Below are 16,632 nucleotides of genomic sequence, written 5' to 3' on the forward strand. Positions count from 1 at the left end.
TCATCTGTCCTAAATGATATGCAAGATTAGATTTAGTGCGTCATAGTATGTTTTTAAAAAGTATGCTGAAAGTGCCTAAACAGTAAGATTTTTGGTAACGTGTATCCGTGCATGTTTTTTTTTTTTTTTTTAGCTGTAGCGCATTACTGCCCACCCACTTTTCAGCAACCAATTATTTTTCCATTAATTCTTCGTATAGGGATTTTTAAAAAAGTCTTAATTTAAAGCGTTAAAAGCCATGAACCAAGACAACTGACTATAGAGGTTAAATCTAGGCTGACCACATATCTTGTTGTTCCCAGAGATGTCCTGGCCAGGATTTCTAAATTGCCTAATATGATTGGGTTTGGCTTTATTCTCCTATTGTTTTCACACTTGACTGAAAAGTATTTTGACCAATTGAGACCTGCTGAGCACATTTCCACCACAGAATAAAACATATAAAAAGGTAATTGTGATGTTTTATCTCACAGTCCTGATTTTTTTCTCAGAATTGCGTCATATAAACACAGAACTGTCAGATATAAATTCAGAATTCTGACTTTTTCTTGCAGTTCCAAGTTTACATCTCACAGTTCTGCCTTTTCTCTTAAATCTTGCAATTCTCGCAATTATAAGTTTGTATCTCCCCATTCTGACTTTTCTTCTCAGAATTGTGAGTTTATATCATTTTTAAGAAAAAATTAAAAATGGTGAGGTTAAAATGTCACAATTAACATTTATATTTTGTGGTGGAAACGGACTTCAGTATAAATCATACTAACTGCGAACAATACCCCAAACCACCTTTTCAAGCAGACTTGGATGTAGTTCGCTGGTGCACATCTAAGGACTCGGCTCCACTCTAAAAGATGTAGTTTGTAATGCACAATTTATGAAAATTTTGATGCAAATTTTGACATTTCGTCAATCACAAATGTTATACTATACTAGGTAACCCCGCCCACAACTATATTATACATTAGATGTCATCTGATTGGCTGTGATTGTGCAGCAGCTTTGCAGTTATTGCGGATAGACAAATTAGTTGTTGCCTGGTTAGGACATGCTATAAGTGTTCATATATCATCTCAACAGACATTGCATCTTTCTGTCACACAAATAATGTCAGACATTGTGCACAACAATCACATGCTGCCTTGGTCTAATGTTCTTGTCTTTGTATTTCTCTTGTACTCTCTCACTCTCCCCCTCCTCGTCTTACTCACTGATGATTAATCATCCACCAGACACTGTATTACACTAAGCATAGAGAGAGAAAAAGTGAAAAACTCCGTCTTGGACCACACAGCTGCATCCATTCATTCCTCTAATTTCTTGGATCGCCTCCATCCATCCGGTTTCTTTCAGAAGGATAATGCGTCACAAGAGGCCAGATGAGAGAGTCATGTGCTGATGTGAAATGTAAGCACTGCTACCCCCACAACCAGGACTGTAGAAACACATGCTACACCAGCACTGAGCTGGCAGGTACAGTGAAAGCCATGTGACGGGCATTAGAGAGAGGCTTTCATATGGTTACTTGCAAGTAAGCCCTACTTGAAATATTAGACTTGCAATTAATTCTGAACTACCTGACATGCAGACTCCACTTAAATCTTATTTTGTAGATCATTTCATTCATAGGTGTGCTTTGTATTTTATTATTGTTATTTTTAATATAAGGTTAGAGTTTGAAAACCACTCAACTAAAGTTTCTTTGTTGAATTATGTGGTCCTTTTCTCATGTTTTATATATGGTTCTTTGGAAAGCGTGCTTTAAGTTACATTATAGTGTCTTCAGATCAGTCAGCGTTCTTTTTGTTGTCATTTTGTTTTGTTTCTAGGTTGTTAGAATCATGTGTTCTTAACTGGTTTTGCTTCAGGACCCATATTTTACATGCAGACTATTGTATTACCATGAATTGCACAAGCAATATGCAAAATATATGTAAAATCATACGAGGCTGTACAGAAAATGCTTGTTTTGTAATTAATCAACAGCAGAAATCTAATTTACTTTGAATTTCTGTGATAAGTTGACTTGTATTCAAAAGTTTGAGGTTGGTAAGATGTTTTTGAAAAAAGTCAGTGCTGCATTTTGTTCAATTAAAATGCTGTAAAATGATATTGTGAAATAGTATTATAATTTAACATTAAAAAAAATCTAATTTAATATATTAAAATAATTGCAAAGCTTAATTTTCAGCATCATTACTCCAGTCTTCAGTGTCACAAGATCCTTCAGAAATCTTTCTAACATGCTGATCTGGTGCTCAAGCAACATTTTTTTTTAATTATTATTAACGTTGAAAACAGTTCGAGTTTTCGGTTTTTCATTTCGATTTTCGTATATAAACACCAATACATTTAGTTGTATTTTATTAGTAGTAGTTAGCATAGTTTTACCCTGCTTTTCATGATCCATGAGAACCACTGCTTTAAAACCCGAGTACAATTTACACTTCAGTACAGTTCTTCTAAATAAATAGAGAATAAAAAGTTTGTGGAACTATGTCCTGTAATTCTTTTTAAGAGTAGGTCATTGAATATCTGCCAGCTGTCAAGCAGATCAGGCCATATTAACAGTAAAGAACAGCTTCAATATTTCTGTACTTGCACCTTTAAAAAAAGAAATAATGCTAGATTACTGACTCACTCACAGTCCTTCCAAGCCACATGTAAAGCCATTTAGACTGTATTTTACCTTGTCAGTCTCTGAGTAAGGGTTGTTAAGCACCGTAGGCATGTTGTCCTTTCTCCAGAGGTCATCAAACACTCTGTCGTTATCCGACGCCAGCTGGGCGTTCTGTCCATTTCCCACACCAAGGTCTCTGAAAGTCACAAACAGTTTAAACATCAGCCAGAAGAAAACTGGTCTAGATGTATGTACAGTGACTCAAAAACATTCAATTATATTATTTTTTGTCTACTGTATATTACTTTGCACACTTTTACATTTATGTTATAAACTGAAGGAATTAGTCAAAAAAAACAACAACATCTGTCATAAATAACAACATGCCTCAGATGCGGTCCGTAGAGCTTAACTTCAATTTCTCTAAAACATTAATGTCTCAAGGCTACCAATGTGCAATTTGTCTTTTAAATGAAACAGTAAACTGCTTCAGTTATATTAATTCTCAAGTTATTCCATAATCAGATTTAGCTAGTGCCCAGATACTCAAACAATAAACCATGCTATCCGAAGTATAATGTATAATTAAAAAGTGTAAAAAAAAATCACTTACAGAACTTTTTTTTCCCTAGCTGACGTTGATGGGACTCATAGTAACACATTCATCACAAATGTGAGAAGAGTGAGAAGCTTGATTTGTTTTGGATGAAACGCTGCCATCTCTGTTCACCAGTCGGATTAATATTCCAAGCCTAATTATAATTTGTTTAGTTCTTCTAATACAGAAAAGAAATCTGGTGTGTACTTTTTCAAATAATAAAACACTCGGAGGCAATTGCTAATCATTGCTCTGTTTGTTTGAACATCCAGACTTGTCCGACAACAGCAACACATAGTCAACCAATAGTTTGGGGCGGGACTATCTGTTTAACTGACCAATGGCAAAAAGGAGGGGAGTGTTTAGGAAACCTGTTTGAAATCAGTAAATATTTTTACACACTTCATGTTTAAAGGGACAGTTCACCCAAAAATGAAAATTCTATCATTAATTACCCTCATGTCGTTCCAAACCCGTAAGACCTTCGTTCATCTTCGGAACACAAATTAAGTTATTTTTGATGAAATCTGTGCAAAGAAAACAAAAATAACGACTTTATTCCACATTTTCGTCTCTACTGCGTCACTTGTGGACACGCGTTCACGACGGTACCATGACGCAAGCGTGTGGCGGCGCCGTCCACGGCGCTGACCCAGATCCGGTGTGATGACGTTGAACACAAGGTACAAGGCACGGTGCATGTGTTCAACGTCATCGTGCCGGATCTGGGTCAGCGCTGGCGCCGCCACACGCTTTTCTGTGCCATGACCGTGGTAGTTCCCTTGCTGTCTATGGGAGGGTCAGAGAGCCCTCAGATTTCATCAAAAATATCTCAAATTGTGTTCCAAAAGTTTGGAACAAGACGAGGGTGAGTAATTAATGACAGAATTTTCATTTTTGGGTGAACTATCCCTTTAAGCACACTAAAATGCGGACAGCTGCTGTTCATAAACTACAAGGATAAAACGAATCAGTTTCTGCAATGAGGCTTTTACAGAATGGACATTTATTTGATCTTCACAGTATGAAAGTTGAAAAATATGACAATATTTATATTTATATTTATTATGACAAAACTACAGTGGTTAGGCTGTAACAAATAATTTAGGTAGAATTACACCAATTGGTATACTGTGAAAACTGGTGTGTAATCACAAAATTATGTCTATATTTATCCATTCTATTATTAATGTTGCTAGAAGCTTCTTGCACTTCCTGTTAGTATTTCCTGTTCACTAAAGCGTAATATGAACATTCAACACAAGAGTAATCTCAAAGACTGAATGGAATAAATACATTCTGAACAGATTCACTCACTGACAGCTCACCAAATAAACACAAGATTCACTTATCAGAAATAATATGCATTTAGAAAACTGACCTTTCTCAGAAAGCATGAATATTGTGCAAATATGTCTATATTCTTTGTTGAGTGATTTGTAAATCATATTCCCAAATAAATGAAAAGTGGATACAGACTGGGGCTAGTTGTCACACAGACTTTAGATAATTAATCCACACTAATAGTGGCAATGTTTAACAGATTTGTTTGTAGTAAAGATTTTTTCGGCATAAGACTATACATTAATCTACATTGAGAAATACTCATTGGAATAAATAGTGTGGCAACTAAACCCATACTCCACCACAAGAAAACTAGACTCTACTGTACTATTTTGATCATGCCTAACATCACATTTGCACTGGGAGTACATACAGAGTTTTCTTTTTAATATTAAAAGGTAAAACTGATTCTAAGAACTGGATGTCTTCTTGATTTGCCTGTTGTTTACAACATTAAACCAATAATGTTTTTGAGAGAACTCTTCCCTTAGGTCAATAGTGCTCATGTAATTTGCTGTACTGTTGTCATTACTCATGCGCTACCACTTGAAGCTTTTAGAACATGATCTTTCTGGGAACAAGTAATGTTAAGTCATGTTAGTGGATTCCTCTTTGCTTTTTAAATGCCAGTGGTGAATTTCAATCCAAAATGGAGAATGCATTCATAACCTATATTTGGACATATATTAAAAAGATTGTTTAACGCCAAACAATGTCATTCGGAGTTTAGTGGTTTACTGGAATGCCATATATATTGCACCCTAGAGAAATGATGAGTGGGATGTTAAATTTAATGTTTTTAGTAAGGCGATTACATATAGCTAAATACCTAAATCAGATTCCAATGTGCAGACCATATGATCAGACTAATTGAAGCCACAACAGGCACCAGATAATGAAATCATAAATGGGGAAATGACTAACTTGTGGTCTTATTTCTCGAATGTTAACTTGATTTATAAACTATACATAAAAAAAAAAATGACAGAACTAAGCCTTAGATGTACAGTGTAATATGTTTTTGTAAATACCGCATTCACAATTTTGTGGGGTAATTTATTATGTGACACAAAATGCAAAGGCAAGTATTTTGTGACAAAATATTTGTACACTTTGAATGCAGTTTGTAAATAGACAACCAGTTGCATTTCGTCAACAGAAATTTAAAGTCAGCACTTTAAATTTGTGCACCAAATTAATGGATTTTAGAAAAGTTTCTTCCACTTCATGCATATAAGGGCTTTCTTTGAATGCAAAGAAAACAGATACAATGCTAATTAACGCTCATGCATCGTGCTAATGTCATGAACACGTGTCGAAGGCTGACACAGAAGAGAAGAAATTGTTGAATAAAGTCATTATTTTAGTTTTCTTTGCACACAAAAAGTATTCTCGTAGTTTCATAACATTACGGTTGAACCACTGATGTCACATGGACTATTTTAACGATGTCCTTGCGACCTTTCTGGGCCTTGAACGTGGTAGTTGCGTTGGTGTCTATGCAGGGTCAGAAAGCTCTCAGATTTCATTAAACATATCTTAATTTGTGTTCTGAAGATCAGTGAAGGTCTTACAGGTTTGGAACGACATGAGGGTGAGTAATTAATGACAGAATTTTCATTTTTGGGTGAACTATCCTTTTAAGCTAGGTAACACTTCAATGTTAATCTACTGTTTTTTAAATACATTTTATCATCTGCCCAGGAAAAATCATAAACTTGAATGGTTAAAATTGAGACGCCGTTTGTCAGGATGAGATATGTGCTGAAAATGTATTCACTTAGTGTGCATTTAAACTTATCTTTTGTAGATAATTTAATATTTTAAATTTAATTATTTAAAAAAAAATTAATATTGGAGATTGAAAAATTTTGAAATTAAGTTGAGTTTGGAAATTAAAGTCCGGTAAATGGACGTAACAGGTCTATCGCATTTGAACGTAGCATACCACCAAAACCGAAACCCTAGCCTAAAAGCTAGATAAATGTGGGATAAAATGCATTTGTTGAAGTAACCATTCCATTTTAGCTATTTATCATGACTTGTTTTTCACGGGACTCATACCTAAACACTCCACATTGCAAGTGCTAGGCTGTACCAGGTGAGCTACTGAGCAAGTTTACCATGAAAGAAAAGTAATATAAATGGAGCTGGTTATGTGATGTAGATGTCAAAATGTATTAATTTATAATGCACTATATGGTAAAAGCCTTTTGTGTTCATAACACAGTATTGTGGGAAGAACTGCACAAAAATAACTCTTTATTACTTGATAATTTGTCCTTGCAATCATAATTTGTGTGAAATGAATTATCTCTGTAGGTGGTTTATTGCCATTAGTGTTTATTTCAGTTGGAAACTGCAGAGAGGTGTATTGGAAAAATTTTGGAGTTTTGTACTAAGACATCACTCACCTCTCCACCTGCACTTCGACATCCTTCCTCTCTACGTCTCTCTGACCTTCTCCGTTGATCTCTTTTTTGCTGTTCTTGATGAGCTTCAGCACTGGCTCGATCTCCTTCATCAGGTCGTTGTTCTCCTCCACCCCATTGAGGAGAAGGGCTGAATGGTCTCCTTCTCTGAGCAGAGAGTCCTGGGCCAGCAGGGGAATCAGGGGTTTGCTCTCCCGTGGGTCTTTCCTGGGAGTGGAGGAAGAGGACAGGTTCTCTATGGCCCTGAGCTCTTTGGTCATGTTGGGGCTGAGAGGCGAACATCGTTCACACGGCCTGCTCTGAGCGGGGATAACGGGCCTGGTGACCCGAACCGTTTTGGGTTTCCCGTCACTGCTCAGCGTGGTCTCCAGGTGAGTGGTGAAGCCCTCGGGTCCGCGGAGGATGAGGACGGCGTGGCTCTCGGGCGACACGTTCTTCAGGGTCTCGAGCGCACGTTCGTAGCTCAGGTCCACCAAAGGCTTGTTGTTCACGGCCAGGACGATGTCGCCGACTTGGACCAGCCCACATTCCTCCGCCTCCCCACCCCGGATGAGGTCAGAGATGATGACGGGTGGCTTGCACACACGTTGTTTGACCAGAAAGCCCAGCCCACCGATCTTTCTTTTGAAGAGGCGCACTGAGATGATGTTGGGCTGCAGCTGACACACGCTGGGCTCAGATTCCTGCATTGTGTCTTGCTGTGCGTCAGATCTGCGATTGAGTTAAATGTGACAAAGGAGAGCAACATGTCAGATGTGTCAACCACGGCAGGCGAAGACATGAAGATATGCAAGACAATACAGGCTAGCAACATTCACTTTGCATCCTACTAATTGCATCCTGTGACATTTAAGGAAATATTCAGACCATTAATTAAGTCTAACTCCAATTAAAATTGGTTTAAAGGAATAGCTTGACCAAAAATTATTGATTCTAAATGTGTATGCTGTCATTTTTCCATGGAACAAAAACAAAAAAACAGCATAAAAGTAGTCCATATGTCTCATGCTATATATACTTCAAAGTCTGATTTGTGAATGAACAGTTATTTTTCAATGAACCGTTGATCTGAATCACAAATCAGACAGAATGATTTGTTCACAAATCAAACTGATCTGGTTTAAATCACTGACTCAGTGATCAGGTTCTTGAATTATAAACTAACTGGAGGGGATGATTATCTGAATAAAGTTCATTAGTCACTATTATTTTTCAGTTTATACAAAACTATCATACAGCTTCATACAGAGCATACTGTGAGATACTTCCAAATTCTGTTGTTGTTGTTGTTGTGAAATATAACAACAGCATACGGGTTTGAAACTACACGAGTGTGAGTAAATAATGACAGAATTTTCTTTTTTGTATGAATTATTGCTTGGCTTTGAATGCAAGACATTATTGGTAAGAAAGAATCATTCAGTTGAAACCTTCACAATATTTTTTGTTAATAATTTCAATGATTGAGTGGTGACTCGTATCACAGTGTACAAGCTGTGAATGTAGACTTCAATTCACTCTTTCCTTTCAGTTGACAAGCCAGTAGCATTTCCTCCATGTGCATCACGCTCAGTCTCAACTGAACATTCATGTAAGAAACGCTTATAATCTACAGGCCTCCTGCATCTCGCCTTTCTTGGCAGCATGAAACGCATATGCCCTCGTGTGAACAACTATTGTCCAATTCTGTCAAAATGCGACATTACTAATTCAGATTTAGTGTCATGGAGAATATCATTACAACTGCAGGGACTGTTTTGTAATAAAGAATAAGCAAAGGCACAGCTAATAACTTTCAATTGCACTGCATGATATTCACAGCATGATCTATTAGTGTCTTGTTTACAATACACTTGCATTCAATAACTGAGTAACTATTTGTGAATGATAAAATAAAAATGCATTTGTTATAAACTGCACTGAAATCACGTTGAGAAAATTATGGACTATGCATGTCGAAGCTCTTAAAGAGGCACATTACATTCCTCATTCAGTATTGACATTTTGGTGGCAGTGAAAATGTGCTTCAGTGGTGTCATTTATTTAAAATATTATTTCACATGACTAAATCAACATGACCTCATCGATAAAAGCAATGTATCTGTCAGATCAGGCAGAAACAGCTCCTGCTTTTCCAAACAGTCATGTATTGGTGGATCTTTTGATATTGTTCTAACAACAGAATGCTTTACAAAGACATATGAAGTAATATTTCCCAAATTTTAAGCAAGCTTTTTTTTATTATCAGAAACAGATGCTTTGCACACACATTGTGTGGTCATTTTATATTTAATAATGCTAAATTAATTTAGTATGAAATCAGTTACACATTAGAATAAAATGATTAGATAAAGGCTACAGATATTAAAATAAAAAGGGTGAATAAATATTACACAGAGTGCATGCTTCAAACCAGTGTAAGTTGCCTTTTCTTAATGTAGAACGATTAAAACACGTTGACAATTCTCAAAATTCTCAAAAACTTCACATACACAAATTCCTATTTCAAAACAAACAAAAACACATGTGCACCTACTACTGTCTGTATCCAGGAGTTATCAGACGCACTGACCTGCAGCATGCATGCATGTTCAACAGGACACACCAGTTGCTCCTGAGCATGAGACTGCTATGCAACTCTACATGCCCATTTCACAAATCCTCGTCGTTATATACAGCATGCATTTCCCAAAGCATGTGAAATTAATGCTAAAATATACTTTTGGCAGTAAAAAAAAGCAACGCGACTTACCTCTCCACTTTGAAAGGCTGTAAATATCGCCTCAAACAGTGTGGTTATCCCCTTGCCAATATTCCGATGGAAGGTTGAGACTTTTCTCCTGGTGTCCCACTCAGAAGACGCGTGGCATGTCTGAGCGAGCCGCTGTATAAACACGCAGCGCGTGAGAAGCTGTGCTCTCCTGCTGCTCGGCTCCGGTACGAGAGCATTTATTCCGAGCGCACTGCTGTCATTCTGTCGTCCATCCCTCCCTAAACTCTGCCTCCCTCAATGGGAGGGTTTTACAACCCCAGAGCTCTGGCATCTATGGGTGATATTTGCACATCTTTATATTAAACAAGATTATGCGTAGAAATATCTCAAATTAAAGTAGAAATGAACATTTCTATATTTGAAACGAGGGGAACCGGGGAGTTTTCAGTTTCACCTAAAACCCACTATTATATATATGACCAGCTGTAAGTAATCAGATAAAGAGGAGTACAAAAATATAGCATTTGGAGTACTATATCAGTTTCTGCTTTTTTTTTTTTTTAGCCTATGCACTTTGCAGTTTTTATTTATTTATTTGTTTGTTTGTTTTTGGATTGGTTGATTGCTTGCATTTTTCAAAGTTCGAATGCTTTGGTGTTTTTTATGGCTTCAACCCTGCAGCGTGCATGTATTATTTTATGGTATTATTGTATTATTTATTTATTTGTGAAATTATTAAATACAGTAATATTGCATCAAAAACATATATCCCAACAAATCACCTGATATTGCAACAAAATGTTACATAACTCCATGATTTACCCTGTACCTGAAAAAGAGAACAATTCATGCATGTCACAGCCTTTTCAAATGTTAAATTAAATTAATAAGTAAAATCAATGTTTCGGTGTCAGAGATCAATGCTGAATCAACATGCAACATGAGTATCATGTTGATCAAAATGTGTTTTATTTTTCATTTGGCTTTCATTAAAAAAAATAGATATTTATTCAGCAGATGAACTGTTAAATTTATCAACAACAAAAAATGCTCCATGGTCATTATAAACCACACAATCCTGTATTACGCAGTAAACAACAGCTATCTGCCGGAAAGAATGTCTTTATCTTTGTGGACCTTCAAAGTTTGGTGTCAAAGGTTTCCAGCATAATGAATAATAATTATACACATTGCATTATGAAGTCTACCAAACTATTAGCTTGAGTATACAACTTTATTTTTGAAACACCCACACAATGCACAACGGCATGTTTTCATTCAATAAGAGGTTGAACCACTAGGTCATAGTTTCTAAAGTTGTTTTTTTTTTTTTCCTCTCTCTGTGTGGTCCACTAAATAACCTCTTGGATGCATCATGACAAACGGAATCTAGTCGTCGAAACCAGTCATAATGAATCTGAACGAAGGTTTTTGGTGTCAACGTCGTCAGCCATGCATACATTGCAATCTAGATGTTTTTCAGAAGCCCTAATGTTATTTTACAATGTGTCATTCAGATGGACTTTTCATTTAAACAGGCAGCATAAACAGACAAATATGAATTTGTGCCGCAGGAGGAGAGACACGTTTAACAAGCTCCAGACCAGACTGACCACAGACTCACATCAGACAGAATCTATAATTGCTTTATATTAAACAAGACCATATTATAAACTAAATTTAGAAGAATAAATAATTAATGTGCATTATTAATGCATGAAATGAGAAAGAGTGATACAGAGGAAAAAACAGTAAATTATAAAATAATTTTTAAAATCAGATATTACAAATGAAAGTAGACTTGTGAGACCATTGATTGATTTATTTATATATTTATTTATTAATGTATAAATTCATTCATTGACACCGTATCAGAATGTCTATATTCATGGCAAAATCAACAACATTTAAATTTTACAAAACAATTATAATTACAATATCATTTCAATGCATTTTTTATAATGTAATAATTTAACAATTGTGTCTTAAAAAACTATCAAAATACAAAAATCTACATATACTGCTAATAAGAGTAATACATAACACCAATTATATAGAATCTTTTTTTTAATGTCCATTAATAATGAAAACATTGAATAAAAACATTAAAATAACATTTTTAATAAAGATCAAAAATATTAAAATAAATATCTGAATACAAAACTTGCTAACATCATTTAAAAATTGACAATCTATTAGAATACATTTCAAACTCAAGATGTTTTTACATAAATCACAAACTGGTTTCTCATCCTCTTTCAATAAATATTAATGAGTGAGTCTTTAGTGTTCAATTCAACATCTCGTGTATACAACCTGGTCATATCTATTCTCAAAATAATAACAATAACTAACTCCTTGACTGGGTTTGATAATGTTTTACTCATCTACGAACATTCAAAATTACACTGCATGGCACCTCTTCATGTTGACTAAAGCTATAACCCTTTTTTTATTCAAACACATGAATAAACAGGAAAAATGTGAGAGGATGCTGCTGTGCACAAGCTAGTGCATGGGAGATTTTCAATCTGTGACGTGAACAAATGCAAACACACACACACACACACACACACACACACACACACAGCCTGGTTGAGCCATTATGTCAGTCACTTCCGACTTGAGTGCTGCCATCTGCCCCCTAATGAAACCGTGCACTGTGGCTGATCACACACACATACACACTTTCTTCTTACACCCATCTAATTCACACACACACACACACACACACACAAGCAGCAAACAAAAACGTACACATGAACGCTCTCAATGAAAGCTGCAGAAATTCAAGACTTTTAGCTAAAATGACAAAAGTTACTATTTTGGCATTTCTTTTTATAGCCATCTTCTCCATTTTCTGGGGGATTATGGGTAGTGCTACATTGCAACACATTACCAGTTCTTGATTGTGTAAAGGTGTAAAGGTATATACAGTATATAAAATTTGATCATGCACGCATCATAGTCCCATGAAATAGAATTTCTTCTCTTTTTGCCTCAGCTTTCACACAGGTAATATTTGAATTGCTCAGGTATGACCAAAACATAATCACTTCTGTCTGATTTTACCTCTGGTTGCCATGGGAAACTTTTTCATTGTTGGTTATGTCGTTTTTTCTCATACAGAGTCGATCTTCAACACAGCAGATTTCCAGTTTGGACAACAAACATTTTTTCTTGTTTACCTTTTATTATTATTATTTTGATTCAGATTACTTTTTTGAGTATTTTCTATGTAGAGAGTTTTCATTGACAGGGAGATCACAAATAAATAATAAATATAAAAATGAGCCACAAACCAAATTGTCCAATTGCATGGCTCTTATTTCGTTTTTTTCTCTAGATAAAAGCAAATTATATACCACAATGTTTTTAGAGAAAATGCTTATATTTTGTATTCTTTTCTAATTTCATATAAATGATTTCATTGGAAATTATAGTAACAGTATGACAGTCATTTCAAAGAGCATCTTGTGCTTCAGTTGAAACAAGGAAATCTGACGTTCATGAACAATTTCACAAATTTGTTTATCACAAAATTTCTTATATTTGATGTTCTCTGAATTATGTTTTTTATCTCTAAATTTAAATGGGAAAAAATTAGTGTGGTCTTAGGAGTAAATGAAAAGTTAAAGTCCACTTGTAAAGTGGACTTTACACTTTTATATTTATATAACATTATCTATGAATTATGAATATACTACAAATAAATGTAAACCTGTGAAGGGTGATACCAGTGATATTTAAGCATCATTCTGATACTATTATAGTTATTAATATTTATTAGTAGTATAGTAGTAGTAGCTGCTGTTGTTGTTGTTTTATTCATTTTATTTCAGTTTCAGTTATTTTAGTACATCAGGTTAAACTTGTATTTATATATTATTATATATATTATTTATGGTTTTAGTTTTAGTTTTGGTTATAGTTGACTATAATAACCCTAGACAATTAAAAAAAACATTAAACCTAGTTCAGCATGGTGTAAGAACAGTCCTTTTTATATTTTTCAGTCTGTCCAAAGAAGCTGCATGAAGTTAAATTGTAACATTTTAACATTTCACATGACAAATCTAAGACAGCAACCATCTGACGTCATACCCGGTGTATTTTTGACAAAACTAGATTTGTGACAGGTCAGCTGAATTTCAGGTAGATAACTATATGTTTGTGATAAATGTGACAGATGTTGCCTGTAATCATAGTCTCATTGGTATGTCAGGCATGAGAAGAACTGCAGTGCGTCTCCAGGACCTCTGAAGTCAGAAACGCTCCTCACTCACTGCTGCTCTCTTCTCATAGTCTGAAGGGTAACAGAACAGCAGTATATTAAACATAACTGTTTATATTCCACTCTCGCATGATGCATGGCCATAGCCAGGCTTTGAAATTTAGTGAGGTCAAGAATTGTGCTATAATAACCCCTACAAACACAACTCATTATATACACTATAAACACTTTAAAAGAGACAGACATGTAGATGTTTGTGAAAGATGTTTTCTCTGTTTTGGAGGGATGATCATTCTTAAATCATACCCTATTTATTGCATCAAAATTTGTTAATACTTTACTATAGTTAGGGGTGAATAATTTAATCAGTTGTTGATTATTCATGCAACAATACATATTACTGTTATAGTTTTTATTAGTAACCATAGCTGATAAATTTGTCTAGTGCTCTTATAAATGTTTATAGCATGATTTGTGAAAATTTAACTACTATACTGAATGACATAGCATAGACTTCTTCATGGCTAGTGTTTGCGTATTTCATTTCATTCTGTAACCTACTTGTTCTACAGATCTGTGTACTAGTGTTAAAAGCTACTGTTTTTGACAGCATTGATAACGTTTCTGACAGATAATATCAGGATATTTTTTGCCTTTTCCTTACCAAATGTGCTATCCTGTCTGCAATAACCTGTTTATGGGCTTTTTTGATTACTGTCAGAAATTCTTCATAGAGATCATTTTTTTTGCAGGAAGGAGCACAATTGAGCAGACACAACTTTTTCTAAAATTTTAGACATAAAAGGAAGATTTGAGATGGGTCTGTAATTTGCCAGTTCACTAGGATCTAGTTGTGGTTTCTTAATAAGAGGCTTAATAACCGCCAGCTTGAATGGTTTTGGGACGTGACCTGCTCAAACTCAAAACACACGGCAGCAACAAACAGGAAGTGACGCCTGTTTGAGTGAGAGTGTAACGTTACAGGTCGGCCAATCTGGTTTCATGGTTAAAGTTAACCTTTTCGATATGTTTCCGTGTTGTCGTTGCTCAGCAATGGCATGGACGCGATGTTGTCTGGGGGTTTGGCAAAAGGAGAGTGGGACTGTGGGCGGTGCTCGGGGTGGTGACTGAAGTCGGTGACTGTGTAGTTCTGATGTCAACTTTTTACGGAAGTCACAGTTTTGACAATATGTGACCTTTAAGTGGAAAAGACAAGTCCAAAAACCCCCCACTCCCAGCTCAGTCTCTCTAGACTCGTTCACTCCTCCAACGTCTTGCAACGATCGTTTTCATACCACGGACGCTAAACATTCTTGCAAACGGTCTAAACTGAATTATACATATCATGCAGACATTCATATGAGGAGTTTAACAGCAAATTAGTCATTCAGAGTACAAATTTAATTTTTGAACATGAAAAATTTACCGAGGTCTGTAGGATGTAGGATCAAATGTAGGAAGGCATAATTATATCGTGACATATTTCTGTCTTTAAAAGTTGTTTGTTTTACCTCAAACACATGTTTGAACGAGACAAACAGCGATAAAATGACAGGCTACAGTACAAGCGAGCAATAAGCAATGAATCTATAAAGGGACAAGCAATCACTTCCTCTCCCAAGTTTTGCTTTAACTATCCGCAAATTATGGCATTTTCTTGGCGGGAACAAGGCATTATGTGTGGATTGGGCAATCCATACGTGTAAACTATGCATAAAAAAAAAAAGTATTTATTCAAAATAGGAATATTTAGTAACAATATAATTCTCATTTTTTTAATCAATTTAATATATCCTTGCTGAATAAAAATATTAATTTCTTAAAAAAACACTAACTAACACTAAAAATATGTAAGATATGTAAAATATGTAAAAATAAGACCTTAAATTATGTGTGAGTTAAAAATTAAGAAAACACCAGAATCAAGTGATTCTGGACAGAAACGTTTCTTAATATTATGAATTCCAAATAGATGTTTGTGCTTTTCAAGGGCAGCTCGAGAAGGGCACCCTGCTCAAAAGTGAGCAACTGAATGCTTTCACAAATGGCCCCATTCTCAAGGCCATTCAATTATGACTTAAATGTCCTAATAATTCATTTTGAAATTGAAGTAAATTCATTTGTATTTTCTGGGAATTAAAAAAAAACTTAATTACTTTTGTATAGCAAGGACTACATCAACAGGAGATATTCTGTAATATTTACAGTGCTAATCAAAATATGTGTGAATTAAAAACACTCACACACACACACACACACACACACACAGATAAAGAGCACATTTTTCTGATGTTATCAATAGTGCCTAACATACATCAAAACGGCCACATATGAGACTACACATATGTACCATTCATAATATTACCTTCAAGTGGCCATACAGATTCTTTTGAATGGAACTGTTCTTCCTTGAAGTGACCATCGTACTATATTTCGCTCGTGGCCTTGTGGAAGAGCCTTTCATGAAAGGATTTATTTGCAATTATTTGGAACAAGGGCCCTTCAAATTTAGAAAAATGGCATTTGTTCTATTTTTGCATTGCCAAGCTCAAAAGCCCAAACCATAAATTATTGTAAATTTCACTAGTATAAAATGCTGCTCTATATCACAATATATTACATATAATTTATTTTCTGATTAGCTGCAGTTCATTGCAGTAAAGTAATAGTTCACCCAAAAACAAAAAAATTGCT

At 35.2% G+C, this 16,632-nt stretch overlaps 1 protein-coding gene across 1 annotated transcript in view; it reads right to left on the bottom strand.

Annotated features, from left to right (window-relative positions):
- Positions 1 to 9,612, bottom strand: part of nos1 (nitric oxide synthase 1 (neuronal)) — a 60,542-nt gene extending 50,930 nt beyond the window's left edge. Inside the window, exons 1-3 of the mRNA XM_016507433.1 lie at positions 9,564 to 9,612; positions 6,974 to 7,702; positions 2,687 to 2,813 (exon numbers count right to left, since the gene is read on the bottom strand). Of these exons, the coding sequence (XP_016362919.1) occupies positions 2,687 to 2,813; positions 6,974 to 7,702; positions 9,564 to 9,580 (873 nt within the window). The 5' untranslated portion in view covers positions 9,581 to 9,612. The remainder of the gene's footprint in view (positions 1 to 2,686; positions 2,814 to 6,973; positions 7,703 to 9,563) is intronic.
- Between the last annotated feature and the right edge of the window lie 7,020 nt (positions 9,613 to 16,632).

The sequence above is a fragment of the Sinocyclocheilus anshuiensis genome, unplaced genomic scaffold (genome assembly GCF_001515605.1).
Source record: "Sinocyclocheilus anshuiensis isolate Anshui unplaced genomic scaffold, SAMN03320099.WGS_v1.1 scaffold117, whole genome shotgun sequence".
In the NCBI taxonomy this organism is placed as follows: domain Eukaryota; kingdom Metazoa; phylum Chordata; class Actinopteri; order Cypriniformes; family Cyprinidae; genus Sinocyclocheilus; species Sinocyclocheilus anshuiensis.